The sequence below is a fragment of the Rana temporaria genome, chromosome 1 (genome assembly GCF_905171775.1).
Source record: "Rana temporaria chromosome 1, aRanTem1.1, whole genome shotgun sequence".
NCBI lineage: Eukaryota > Metazoa > Chordata > Amphibia > Anura > Ranidae > Rana > Rana temporaria.
The window spans coordinates 148,719,173-148,733,578 of NC_053489.1; the positions used below are offsets into that span (position 1 = coordinate 148,719,173).

The window sequence follows — 14,406 nt, forward strand, 5'->3', positions numbered from 1 at the left end:
GTCCGGTACTAGGAATACAGAGACAGAGAAAACATGCTCCAGGATACAGTTAGAGACAAAGTTCATAGGTCAAAAGTCAGTTAGGGTTGGAACTTGGGGATAGGGTTTAGGGTTAGGTTGTTCTCTTGAAGAATAAGGCTAGGACTCAGGAATTTATAACAGAAACCTCTCCTAGAGGTTAAAGGTCAGAAGGCATGGCTGACTCACCGCACCAAAGTGTACGGCCTACCCCAACTAAGTCGGGGAAAATGTTTAGTGAGACTGCTAGAAACCACTGCCATTAATGTCCTACAAATCAATTAAATCCTCCCAACAACTTTAAAATTGACATGATATCCTCCCCCGAATGCATCAAGCAGCTGACACTTAATTAACTCCCTATTAGGAATGGCTTTACTTCCCCCTTACACCCACAACCCTTTTTCCAAATCATGTTTGGTTCGTCCTTTACCCAGTTCCATGCACAGTTTATAGGACACCTTAAAGGTGGAAAAGTTCTGAAATTATTTCTTTGTCTGTTTTTTTTTTTTTTTTTTTTTTACATCACAGAAACCTGACATTTAACAGGGGTGTGTAGATTTTTGTGCATATAATATATACACAGCATTAATATTTTTACAATCCTGGTTCTATGTTGATTTTAATTTATGTAAACCCTGTTTTCTTTGATTATTTTAGGCAACTGGGAACCCACCCAATCGTGCTCCGGATGTTGTTGCGAGTGACAATACAACGGTTGACCAGGTACTGCTTTTGCACGTTTACTTTTCATATGCTATAAAAGCAGGTAACTATTGCTGAACAAATGACTATTCAGGTTATTCATGATAATTTTAGCCTGTTTGAAGGCACTTTAAATAATGAGGATAAAAAGATTTGTCGATGATAATGACAAATGTTCATTTAAGTGCCATTCAGTTTTTTCAATGTGTCACTTAGAGGTCAGATAGCAGAAGTGTTTTGATTAAACTTGACTATTCAGTAATATGCAAGTAAAAGGTTTGTTATCTAATGCATTATGTGTCGTAAGAGCCATTTAATCTTAAAAGGAATATGGATGTATTCTATCTACTTTGTTATCATGAAACTTGGTGGACACTTGAGGCATGTTTTTACATTTGACTAGCCAATCTCAAATGACTCTTGTCTCATTTGAAAATTAAGTATAGGGGTATCTTAAATTATGCCTGTAGTAGTTAAAATTACCATTCCACCACACGCCCGTGTATAAATAAATTAAATTAAAGAAGAAATTAAAACAAAATGTGGCCTAAACACATAGCCTGGGAATGAAAAATTGACAATTCAGTTACTGATTCGTCTGTCGGACGGGGTTCCTCCACAACTGGTAAAAATCAACAAACCGCACGACAAAGGGGAACCAACAGGGTCACCCCACCAAAGTGGAGTTGTTTGAGGACCAACCACGGTTTACAAATATAGAAAAACTTTTATGGAAGAATGAACCAATTCGGCATTGATTATGTCCAAAATGGACGATCCCACCCCCCAAACACCCACAGTTTAAAAACAATGACAATGTTGTCACAAAAAGGCACCGCAGTCAGGGCCTCACACTCATGGACCACTATTCTTGGCAGGCCTGCTTAATGGCTATCAAGGCTAAAAAACAGAGAGCTGGGGCTCAGGGACCGACATGCCCACATTGGGGCTTGTGTATATCGGTGAAAGCACTGTAGTGGACAGTGCAGTCACATGGGTCTCCCAGAATAACAGTGTATAACTCAAGATTGGGAGAGCCTAAAGCTAGTGTATCCGATACTGTGTACTGTTTTCTCTGGGCAGGGTTTGGCTCAATAACTAGGGGGATCTGACACAAGGTACTCTGTTTTAAAACTGTGGGTGTTTGGGGGGGGGGGGGTATGCCAAATGTGGTTCATTTTTCAAAAAAATATTCGTACATCGTGGTTGGTCATTCTTGTATAACTCCTGATTGGGGTGACCCTGTTGGTTCCCCTTTGTGCTGCGGTTCGTGTATAAATATAGCTTAGCCACTGCTTTTTTTTTTTTTTTTGTTTTTTTTAAGTGATTGTCTATTCAAGAGGGACTTGGTGCCTGCCTCTACTCCTGATGGATTGGCAATGATGCTAGCTAGGCATAAGACACAGAGGTTCACATGCTGTATATTCCAGCTTTGAGCCCTCTTACTTGCAATGTTGAATAGGTGCATATGCATTGACAACTTTAGTGTTTCTTTATCGTACATCACGGGACACAGAGCGGCATTCATTACTATATGGGTTATATGGAGTACCTTCAGGTGTAGACACTGGCAATCTCAAACAGGAAATGCCCCTCCCTATATAACCCCCTCCCATAGGAGGAGTACCTCAGTTTTTACGCCAGTGTCTTAGGTGTTAGTCATGGTTTAGCTTGCCTCCACATCCTTGGGATTAGGTGAGCTACCGGTTCTGTCCAAAAAAGCCTCAGCGCTAAAGTGGTCAGTAACCGGACCCCAAACCCTTGGGGTATAGCCCATAATGCTTTTCTTTTTAGAGAGCTGGACCCTGGGCCCAGAACTTAGAAACCTTTGGGTACCTAAAGTTTTCTGTTGCCAGGGTGCTATATGGGCCCAGGACAGTGGATCCTTCATAGGAACCCAGGGCCTGAAGGTCTAGACATCCCCACGGAGATGGGGGAAGATTGGGCCTCTTGCTTGGCAAAGTCCTGCGGCATGGAGCAGGTAAGTGAGGGGAAAACTTGCTGAACTTGGTTCTTAGCAGGTTTTTTCTGGGGGGTCACAGGGGACATGCCTAAAGTTATGCACTGCATCTGGCAAACTAGTCACATATCATAAAGATAGGATGGCTCTCTATGTATTATTCCCCATAAGATGTGACCTCCCTTGTAGTGTTGGAAAAGCATTGAGTGGGGCCTGTGTTATATAAAAATATATGTGTGTGTCAGAGAGCTTTGCTTACCTGCAGGCCTCCAGGCGATGCTCCATTCAGTCTTCCTCCTCAGAGCCTGCAAGCAGGCAAAACGCTGACCTCCTCATGGTTCCAGGCTGCAGTTTGCTGGAACAGAGAGGTCCCTTCCTCCCAAAATCCCCCCCCCCCTCCCCCTGTCGGGAGGGGCATTTCCTGTTTGAGATTGCTGGGGGGGAAGGGCGGGTCAGTGGCTTAAAGGAAGGGGCGGCCCTTCCTTGTTTGTTTGTTCCATTCAATACTTTGGAACTGAGGAGAAAGACCAGAGCGGCAGCACGGGGCGCCGAGGACACACAGTGGCCAGAAAGGATATTGCAGTCTTCAGAGGACTGTTTTGTCAAGCCTAGAAATAGGCTGTTTCTTTTCCATCTCATAGTTTTTCTTTGCAATACTACTCAGGGGGACAGAATGTTTTTTCTTTCCTGGATTTGAAACAAAAACGAAAAAAAAAAAAAAAAAAAAAAAAAAAAGTCATCTAGGGGAGAGGAAGCATTTTTTTTATCCCCCAAACAGGTGTTTGGACAATTAACTTTTATAGTTCCAAATACCAATAGGTAGCAGGTGTACCTCGGTATTGTACCATGGTATGCCGCTGTTTTCCCTACAGGGAGCCTTGGGGCCATCGGGATCTGGGGCTGGAGCTGACGCGGGTCAGTCCAACCCTAAGATGGTCACGGAGGAGGTATTACTCACCTCTTTAAAAGAGATGCAGAAAAGCATGGGAAAAATGATATCCGCAGCTATGCGGGGCAGTAAGCGGAATAGATCTCCGTCGCCCGAGCGCGGACCCTCAGAAGAGGAGGTCCTTTCCTCAGGGGAATTGGACGACCTCTTGGACACGGACCAAGTAGGTTCAGGGATCGAAGACCCGGATACAGAGGAGTCTGGGGCAGTCTCCCTGAGGGAGAGCTGGTGGATTCAAGGATTGTCGGACTTGGTCCATAGGACATTCAACTTGCCAGTACCAGATCTCCAGGTATCGACGGTTTCAGCTTTGGGCTCACTGAGGGCGCCTCAAAGCAATGCTGTGTTTCCGATCCATCCTCTATTAGAGGGAATTTTGTTCCAAGATTGGAACAAGCCAGATAAGATCTTCTTACCACCTAAAAGGTTCTCTGTCCTATATCCTATGGAAGAAAATTTTTCCAAAAGATGGGCTACTCCTGCAGTGGACGCAGCCATCTCATGTGTTAACAGATCGTTAACATGCCCTGTAGAAAACATACAGGTGTTCAGGGATCCAGTTGATAAGCGCTTGGAAGCACTACTTAAGAACTCCTTCACTACTGCAGGGGCAGTAGTACAGCCAGCTGTGGCTGCGATTGGGGTCGCTCAAGCATTATCGGATCAATTTAAGCAGATGCTTAAACTTATTCCGGCCCAGCAGGCAGAAAAATTTTCGGATGTCCCTAAGGCCATATGTTTTACGGTAGACGCAATCAAGGATTCTATCCAGCAAGCGTCACGTTTATCGTTATCCCTTATCCATATGAGAAGACTCTTATGGTTAAAAAGCTGGGAGGCTGAGCCCCCATGCAAGAAGCTCCTGGTAGGGTTCCCCTTCCATGGAGGACGACTCTTCGGAGAAGACCTAGATAAATACATTCAGACCATTTCAAACGGCAAGAGTACTCTCTTGCCAACTAAGAAGAAGGTTCAGGGACCTGCGTTTAAACGACAGTATTCCCCTGGGCAGGGGCCCTCTAATGCCAAGCAGTATCGACGGCCTCCTGCAAAAGCAAACTTCGGCTTCAACAGCAGATCACAAGGACAGGCTGTTAGAGGCAAAAGGCAGTGGTTTCGCAAACCAGCAAAACCAGCCCCCAAGCCAACCTTATGAAGGGGCGCCCCCACCCACGAAGGTGGGGGGAAGGCTGCGACTCTTTTCAGAGATTTGGGAAGCCAGCATTCCCGACGAGTGGGTACGGTCTTCCGTGGCCACAGGCTACAAATTAGATTTCCTAAGGTTTCCTCCTCCTCATTTCCAGAAGTCGAGGATTCCAAACGATCCGGAAAAGGGAGCCGCATTAAGATCGGCATTAGATCATCTACTTTCCCAGGAAGTAATAGTAGAGGTACCAGTCCTGGAACAGGGGCTGGGTTTCTACTCCAACCTATTCATCATCCCAAAATCCAAGGGAGATGTCAGGCCAATTTTGGACCTAAAGATGGTAAATGCATATCTAAAGATCCGCTCATTTCGGATGGAATCCGTGCGGTCAGCAGCTGCCACACTCCAGAAGGACGACTTCATGGCGTCCATAGACATAAAGGATGCCTACCTTCATGTTCCAATTTATCAGCCACATCAAAGATATCTACGCTTCATGGTGGCTTTGCGTCACTTCCAATTCGTGGCGCTTCCCTTCGGGTTGGCTACGGCCCCCCGGGTGTTCACGAAGGTCCTAGCTCCAATCCTAGCCAAACTAAGGATCCAAGGGGTCACGATCCTAGCATACCTGGAAGACCTCCTAGTCATAGATCACTCGTCTCCCGGCTTGGAGCGAGCAGTGGCCCTCACGGTCCAATACCTCGAGAGGTTCGGCTGGGTCCTAAATCGAGAAAAGTCAGCTTTCCAGCCCACAAAGCAGTTGGAATATCTCGGCATGAGATTAGACACAGAACAACAAGGAGTGTTCCTACCTCTGAGGAAGGTAAAAGCCATCAAGGAATTAATCCTACTGGTTCTAAGCAAGAAAGAACCGACTATTCGCCTATGTATGAGGTTACTAGGCAAGATGGTGGCCACATTCGAGGCGGTACCATACGCCCAGAGCCACACTCGCATCCTACAGGCAGCCATCCTGTCAGCATGGAGCAGAAGGCCACAGGCCTTGGATATCCCGTTGCCGCTCTCATCAAGAGTCCGACAAAGTCTGTGTTGGTGGTTAGACCCTCAGAATCTACTGAAGGGGAGGTCTTTCAGCCCAGTGGCTTGGAAGATAGTGACCACAGACGCCAGCCTGACGGGCTGGGGAGCAATTTTGGATGGTTGCACTCGCCAAGGTACTTGGGCAAAGCCAGAGAAGCAGTTGCCCATCAACATCTTGGAGCTCAGAGCTGCTCGACTAGCCCTCAGGGCTTGGACGTCAAAATTGCAGGGGTTCCCGGTGAGAATTCAATCAGACAATGCCACGGCCGTGGCACACATAAATCACCAAGGGGGAACCAGGAGTCAAGCCGCTCAGAGAGAGGTGAGCTTGATTCTTCTATGGGCAGAGGCTCATGTGCCCTGCATATCGGCAATATTCATTCCAGGAGTGGACAACTTTCAGGCGGACTTCTTAAGCCGCCAGACTCTATGGCCGGGGGAATGGTCTCTGCATCCACTAGTCTTTCAAGCACTCTGCCAAAGATGGGGAGTGCCGGACGTGGATATCATGGCATCGAGACTCAACAAGAAACTAGACAGGTTCATGTCCCGCTCAAGGGATCCGATGGCCTGCGGAACCGATGCGTTGGTTTGCCCTTGGCATCAGTTCAAACTTCTTTATGCGTTTCCCCCGCTCCAGTTACTACCCCGCCTGCTGCGCAGGATCCGGGTGGAGCACATACCAGTCATCCTGGTAGCTCCAGCATGGCCCAGAAGGGCATGGTACTCACTAATCTTAAGGATGGTAGTGGGAGACCCTTGGACTCTTCCTCTACGGCCAGACCTGCTATCGCAAGGTCCGATCCTCCACCCTGCCTTACGGCATCTAAATTTGACGGCCTGGAAGCTGAATCCCTGATTCTCAGGGGTAGAGGTCTGTCTCAGAAAGTAATCTCTACCCTAATCAGAGCCAGGAAACCGGTCTCTAGGGTGATTTATTACAGGGTCTGGAAGGCCTATGTAGGCTGGTGTGAGTCCAAGCGATGGCTTTCTCGCAAATTTACCATCGATAGAGTATTAAGTTTTCTCCAGCTAGGAGTGGATAAAGGATTGGCATTATGCACAATCAAAGGACAGATTTCTGCTCTGTCAGTGTGGTTTCAGCGGCCGCTGGCCACCCACTCGCTGGTTAAGACCTTCCTTCAAGGGGTCTTACGTATTAGACCTCCAGTTAAATCCCCGCTTTGTCCGTGGGATTTAAATCTTGTTCTGTCAAGTTTACAGAAACAACCGTTTGAGCCGTTGGCTGATATTCCTTTGGTTCTACTGACAAGGAAGTTAGTATTTTTGGTTGCCATAGTTTCCGCAAGAAGAGTTTCGGAGCTGGCAGCCTTATCCTGTAAGGAACCATATCTTGTTTTTCATAAGGACAGGGTCGTTCTCCGCCCTCATCCTTCCTTCCTTCCGAAGGTCATATCCAGTTTTCATTTGAACCAGGATTTGGTATTACCATCCTTCTTCCCTAAACCTACTTCCAGAAAGGAAGGGTTGCTGCATACCTTGGATATTGTCAGGGCCATGAAGGCCTATCTTAAAGCTACAAAGAAGATCCGGAAGACAGATGTGCTGTTCATTCTACCGGATGGGCCCAAGAAGGGGCAGGCAGCTGCAAAGTCCACCATTTCTAGGTGGATTAAGCAATTAATCACTCAGGCCTACGGCTTGAAAGGGTTGCCTCCTCCAGTATCATTAAAGGCTCATTCTACTAGAGCCATGGGCGCCTCCTGGGCAGCACACCACCAGATCTCTATGGCTCAAGTTTGCAAGGCGGCAACCTGGTCTTCTGTCCACACGTTTACAAAATTCTACAAGTTGGACGTAAGAAGGAATACTGATACTGCCTTCGGGCAGGCAGTGCTGCAGGCTGCAGTTTGAGACCCTCGGATTCCGGGGGCTCCTCTTGTTCGAGTTAAATTTAAAAATTTTATTTTTCTCAACTAAGTTGGATTTATTATGATTTGAGTATATCTCTAAATTAAATCCTTTTGTCTTGGAGATGTTCTCCCTCCCCTCATTGTAAGCATTGCTTTGGGACATCCCATATAGTAATGAATGCCGCTCTGTGTCCCGTGATGTACGATAAAGAAAAAGAGATTTTTAATACAGCTTACCTGTAAAATCTTTTTCTTGGAGTACATCACGGGACACAGAGCTCCCACCCCTCTTTTTTGAGGACCATTTTGGGAGGCATACTGCTTGCTACAAAACTGAGGTACTCCTCCTATGGGAGGGGGTTATATAGGGAGGGGCATTTCCTGTTTGAGATTGCCAGTGTCTACACCTGAAGGTACTCCATATAACCCATATAGTAATGAATGCCGCTCTGTGTCCCGTGATGTACTCCAAGAAAAAGATTTTACAGGTAAGCTGTATTAAAAATCTCTTTTTTGTCTTGAAGTGGGCTAAGGTGAAGAAATATCCTGATGATGGTCTTTAGGGCTACAAGTTTACATTTAGACCGGTTGCATAGTGACTTAATAATTTACTGATGTTTATACTCCGGATCCTGTTGACAGAAAGATCCTGAGTAAAATATTCTGTAAAGGTGCATGAACATGCGTATGTGCATGTTGGCATATTGGCAGTGTTGCAGCATGCATGCATATACATGTTTATAGGTGCATAAACGGGCATAAATTATTGCGCTCAAATGTAAAGTTTTATATTTTTGTTTTACGGCTCTGTAGTCATCGCTGTGTTATTGGTCTTTATGCAACTGTGGGAGTTGTTCCCACCCACTGTAAGCTTTTGGAACGAGAAGTTTAGTGGCCATTTCATTTAAAAACGAGAACACCGGCTGGATTGAATTACAGATATGATATAGATTTATTTTTCCATTGGTAACACTAGCTCTCATACACATTAATTCAGTCTGTGATTCTTCCACCTATCTCTCTCCCTCTCATTTCTTGTTATAAGATCTGTTGTTTTGGGAGCCTGGTCTTGATCTATGCATGTTGAATGATTTTATCTAATGTTTTTTAAATTTATAGAATTTGTGTCTATTAAATTGTAATTTTATACATTTGTATGTGTGTGACACGTTTCCATTCCTAGAGAGAATCTTTGCAGTGGTGATTCTCATTTGCTACCAATTATTACTAATTAACGAATGTGAGTGGTTACATACTGTAGTTAGTCAGGTTGAAAAAAGACACAAGTCCATCCAGTCCAACCACAAAAAAAATATATACAAACAAAATAAAAAACACAGTAAAATCCCATACACCCAACTCCATACCCAGAGGAAGGCAAAAAAAACCAGCAGAGCATGATCCAATTTGCTACAGCAGGGGAAAAAATTCCTTCCTGATCCCCCGAGAGGCAATCGGATATTCCCTGGATCAACTTTACCTACAAATCTTAGTACTCAGTTATAATATGTACATTTAGGAATGTATCCAGACCTTTCTTAAAGCAATCTACTGAGCTGGCCAGAACCACCTCTGGAGGGAGTCTGTTCCACATTTTCACAGCTCTTACTGTGAAGAAACCTTTCCATATTTGGAGATGAAATCTCTTTTCCTCTAGACGTAAAGAGTGCCCCCTTGTCCTCAGTGTTGACCGTAAAGTGAATAACAACACCAAGTTCACTATATGGACCCTGTCTATGTTTGTACATGTGGATCATATCCCCCCTAATTCTCCTTTTCTCAAGAGTGAATAAATTCAGTTCCTCTAATCTTTCCTCATAGCTGAGCTCCTCCATGCCTCTTATCAGTTTGGTTGCCCTTCTCTGCACTTTCTCCAGTTCCCCAATATCCTTTTTGAGAACTGGTGCCCAAAAGTGGACTGCATATTCCAGATGAGGTCTCACTAATGATTTGTACAGGGGCAAAATTATATCTCTGTCTCTGGAGTCCATACCTCTCAATACAAGAAAAGACTTTGCTCGCTTTGGAAACCGCAGCTTGGCATTGCATGCCATTATTGAGCTTATGATCAACTAAAACCCCCAGATCCTTCACTACGGATCCCCCCAGTTCTACTCCGTATGATGCATGCATATTCTTAGCCCCCAAGTGCATAACTTTACATTTATCAACATTAAAAATGAATGGTCACAGTCATTTTGTTTTATACATATATCAGTGTTGTTCATGTTGGTAACTATGCCAGCAGTTACTATGTAAAAGAATATATGGATGGATTTCAGAGTGCCGGTTCTTCATATTAATCTTTATTCAATTAAACCTTTTAATGCTTGCAGTTGTAGTCACAGGAACATCATTGTGCTTGGAGATGATCTTATAGCCTTTTACCTTTTGGCATGCAGATCTATATTTTCTCTCTGATCCCCTCAGACAACTCTTTTGCTTTCTCTGGTTCATGTTCTGTGTGCACACCATGATACCAAACAGTAGAGTGACTTTTCTCCTTTTTAATAGGCTGACTGATTACAAGATTGTAGATGTGTATGATACTAATTGCAGAAAACCATTTTGAAATATTACTGTAATTTAGTTATTTATAATTTTTTCTAGAGGTGCCTTGTCCAGGCCATTTTAGAATATCTTTGTAGAATAAGAAAAAGTGATCTCTTTTTAAACTTTCTTTTGTTTTACTCTGATGTTGCGTACACACGATCATTTTTCGGGTTGTAAAAAACAACGGTTTTAAAAAATGTAATTTAAAACGATCGTGTGTGGGCTTCAGAGCATTTTTCGGGTTCTGAAAAACAGCCAATTTTTTTTTTCGAACATGCTCTATTTTTTTCACAACGTTTTAAACGTTCTCGTTTTTCAGGTTGTAAAAAATGGTCGTGTGTGGGCTTTAATGACGTGAAAAATATGCGCATGCTGAGAAGCAAGTTGAGACGGGAGCTGGTAAAACTAGTGTTCGTAATGGAGATAGCACATTCATCACTCTGTAACAGACAGAAAAGCGCGGATCGTCTTTTACTAACACAAAATTGGCTAAAGCAGCCCCAAGGGTGGCGTCATCCGCATAGAACTTCCCCTTTATAGTGCTGTCGTACGTGTTGTACGTCACCGCACTTTGCTAGAGCATTTTTTTTCCACGATCGTGTGTAGGCAAGGCCGTTTTAATGAAGAAGTCTTGCACACAAATTTTGGGCAATGTTATAGGGAATTTTGCCAAGGCGCCCCTGAAGAACCCAGAAGGCACCCTGGCTGATTATAACTTATAGATGAACCTGTCTTTATGTATCCAATGATGCCTTGGTGTGTTGTAGCATCTCATGAAGCCAATATATCTATCCAGGTTAAGTTTCAACTACATCAGAACCTGCATTTATTACGATACATCCTTAAAATAGATGTACCTGTATAACATTTAGCTTGCTAAAGCTCTGCGTATTCTAAGCAATTTTTTATCCTCTGTTTCTGCTCTTTTGCAGCCCCATTGCAAACATATTCTGTCTACATGTGTGCACCCTATCAATGGCCACATTTTTCGCAGTAGGTTTTCTGGTAGTGACAACAGTGGACAATCTGTGTAATGTGTGTTGAAATACAGTAGGTGCACACGATATTGTGTCAATCTCGCTCCCTTTCTCGGCGAGATTGAGCACCTACGAGCCCCATCGCGGGAGCCAGCGCCGAGCTGGTTTGCCGCGATAGAGACAAAGCCGTCATAGAAGCGACGGGAGATCCGACTTGGATTCCCACCAATTCTACACGTGTGCGGCGTTTGTTATGAATCCTGAGGGGGAAGTCCCTGCCGGATTTTAAATAAAAATTCGGCATGGTTTCCCCCCTCAGGAGCATACGGGGCCCTTAGGTCTGTTATGGGTTGTAAGGAGAGCCCCCCTACACCGAAAAAAAGGCGTAGGGGGTCCCCCTACAATCCATACCAGACCCGTATCCAAAGCACGCTACCCGGCCGGTCAGGAAAGGAGTGGGGACGAGCGAGCGCCCCCCCCTCCTGAGCCATACCAGGCTGCATGCCCTCAACATGTTGATGAGGACAGGGCCCCTTCCCGACAACCCTGGCCGTTGGTTGTCGGGGTATGCGGGCGGGAGGCTTATAGGAATCTGGGAGCCCCCTTTAATAAGGGGGCCCCCAGATACCGGCCCCCCACCCTAAGTGAATGGATATGGGGTACATCGTACCCCTACCCATTCACCTGGAGGAAAAGTGGTAAAAACACAAATAAACACAGGGTATTAAAATATTTTATTAGTCTGTTCCGGAGGCTCCCTCTGTCTTCTTTAGCTCTTTTACCAGGGGGAGCTTCTTCTTCCGATTTCCGGGGGTCTTCTCCTGCTCTCCGGGGTCTTCACCGCTCTTCTGTGACGTCTTCTCCGCTCCGGGGGTCTTCTTCTATGTTCTTCTTCCCGCTGTCCGGTGCCTTCTCCTTCTTCCGCTGTTCTGTGACGTCTTCTCCTCCTCTTCTTCCGCTGTTCTGTGACGACTTCTACTTCTCCCTTCAGGCCGCTGTGCTGTGACGTCTTCTCTTCTTCTCTTCTCCCGATGTTGACACGCCGTCTCTTCTCGCTGAAATGGCAGGTGCGCTGCTTTCATCGGACCTATATAGGCCTCACAGTCCCATCATGCTCTGTACCTACCCATGTGATACCTACCCACGTGGGTAGGTATCACATGGGTAGGTACAGAGCATGATGGGACTGTGAGGCCTATATAGGTCCGATGCAAGCCGCGCACACGTCATTTCAGCGAGAAGAGCCGGCGTGTCAACATCTGGAGAAGAGAAGAAGATGACGTCACAGCCCGGAAGAAGAAGAATACCTCACAGCACGGAAGAAGAAGATAGACGTTCAGCGCTGAAGGAGAAGGCAACGGACAGCTGGAGGAAGAACCGGGCTGCGCCGAGTCAACAGCGGAGAGCGGCGAACATAGCAGAAGACCCCCGGAGAGTGAAGAAGACCCCCGGATAGCCGAAGAAGACCCCCCCGGATAGCGGAAGAAGAAGCACACCACCCCCCGCCGAAGACGTCGGAGGAAACCCGCCGAGGAGTGGGCGCTTTTATAAAAGCGACCCCCCCCCGGCGGTGGAAGAGAACCGGACGGTGGCGAAGAGCGGCCCCCACCCGAAGACGTCAAAGAAGAAGCCCCCCCTGGTAAACAGAGCTAAAGAAGACAGGGGGAGCCTCCGGAGCAGACTAATAAAATATTTTAATACCCTGTGTTTTTTATTTGTGTTTTTACCACTTTTCCTCCAGGTGAATGGGTAGGGGTACAATGTACCCCATATCCATTCACTTAGGGTGGGGGGCCGGTATCTGGGGGCCCCCTTATTAAAGGGGGCTCCCAGATTCTGATTAGCCTCCCGCCCGCATACCCCGACAACCAACGGCCAGGGTTGTCGGGAAGGGGCCCTGTCCTCATCAACATGGGGACAGGGTGCTCGGTGGGGGGGCCGCAGTGTGCCCCCCTGCCCCAGAGCACCCAACCCCCCCATGTTGAGGGCATGCAGCCTGGTACGGCTCAGGAGGGGGGGGCGCTCGCTCGTCCCCACTCCTTTCCTGACCGGCCGGGTAGCGTGCTTTGGATACGGGTCTGGTATGGATTGTAGGGGGACCCCCTACGCCGTTTTTTCGGTGTAGGGGGGCTCTCCTTACAACCCATAACAGACCTAAGGGCCCGGTATGCTCCTGAGGGGGGAACCCATGCCGGATTTTTATTTAAAATCCGGCGGGGACTGCCCCCTCAGGATTCATAACAAACGCCGCACACGTGTAGAATTGGCGGGAATCCAAGTCGGATCTCCCGTCGCTTCTATGACGCGCACGTTGGAATGTGCTGTCACTATTCCAGTGAGTGCGAGATGTCGGCGAGATCTCGGCACCATGTCGCCGAGAATCAGCGCGATGCTGTCATGCTAAAAACACAATATCGCAAACACCTACTGTAGCTGCTTATAGTCTCAAGCAGAACGTAACATGAAAGGACAATTGGTAGCCAGAGGTAAAGCACTGTCACGCTATAACAGGAAGAACCCAACTAAGGCTCATAACAGCAGGACCAGGGCCTTTTACAGACTTTGGGTCCGGATGACTCTGCAGGAGCCTGTACATTGCCCCGTGACCCACTGCAGACTCCACTGCAAGAAAATAATGAATGCACATAGTTTGCAATGTGGGTGCATTTATCTTTTTTTTTTGTTTTTTTAGAAAAGGTGGAATATGTTTTTAATTTGAGAGGATTATGAGAGACCTAGTGAAACGGGCATGCCACCTAGTCTATGGTTTGGCTTGCTGAATGAGTACTTTGAATGGTATGTTGTTAATTGGCAGCTGCATTTGTAAGACATATTGTGACAAAGTCTACACTGAAATAAGGTTTGCAGATCAGTCATTTACCATTCAACACAAAGAGATAAACCTGCTGCAATGCAGTTTGTACAGTTAATTATAAGTTTGTTTAAAGATGTTCTGTGGAATTTAATAAAGCATTCACAACAATATACAGTCAAGCACTTTCTCCAGTTTTGGTGTTACCGACATGTGCGATAACTTTAGATAGTTTTTACTACCACTAGTTTAAGAACCCATTGCTGTGGCTGTGACAGATTCTTAAAAAATTACTACCAGCTAAATGTAAACAAAGTGGCTGGGCATATTGGTGGTCATAACCCAAATATGGCAGTGCCAATATTTTGGA

At 46.0% G+C, this 14,406-nt stretch overlaps 1 protein-coding gene across 2 annotated transcripts in view; it reads left to right on the forward strand.

Moving 5' to 3' along the window:
- Positions 1 to 14,406, forward strand: part of HSD17B4 (hydroxysteroid 17-beta dehydrogenase 4) — a 427,477-nt gene that overhangs the window by 273,659 nt on the left and 139,412 nt on the right. For both annotated transcript variants that reach the window (XM_040344026.1, XM_040344036.1), the window contains exon 17: positions 679 to 744. In XM_040344026.1, coding sequence (XP_040199960.1) covers positions 679 to 744 — 66 coding nt within the window. The remainder of the gene's footprint in view (positions 1 to 678; positions 745 to 14,406) is intronic.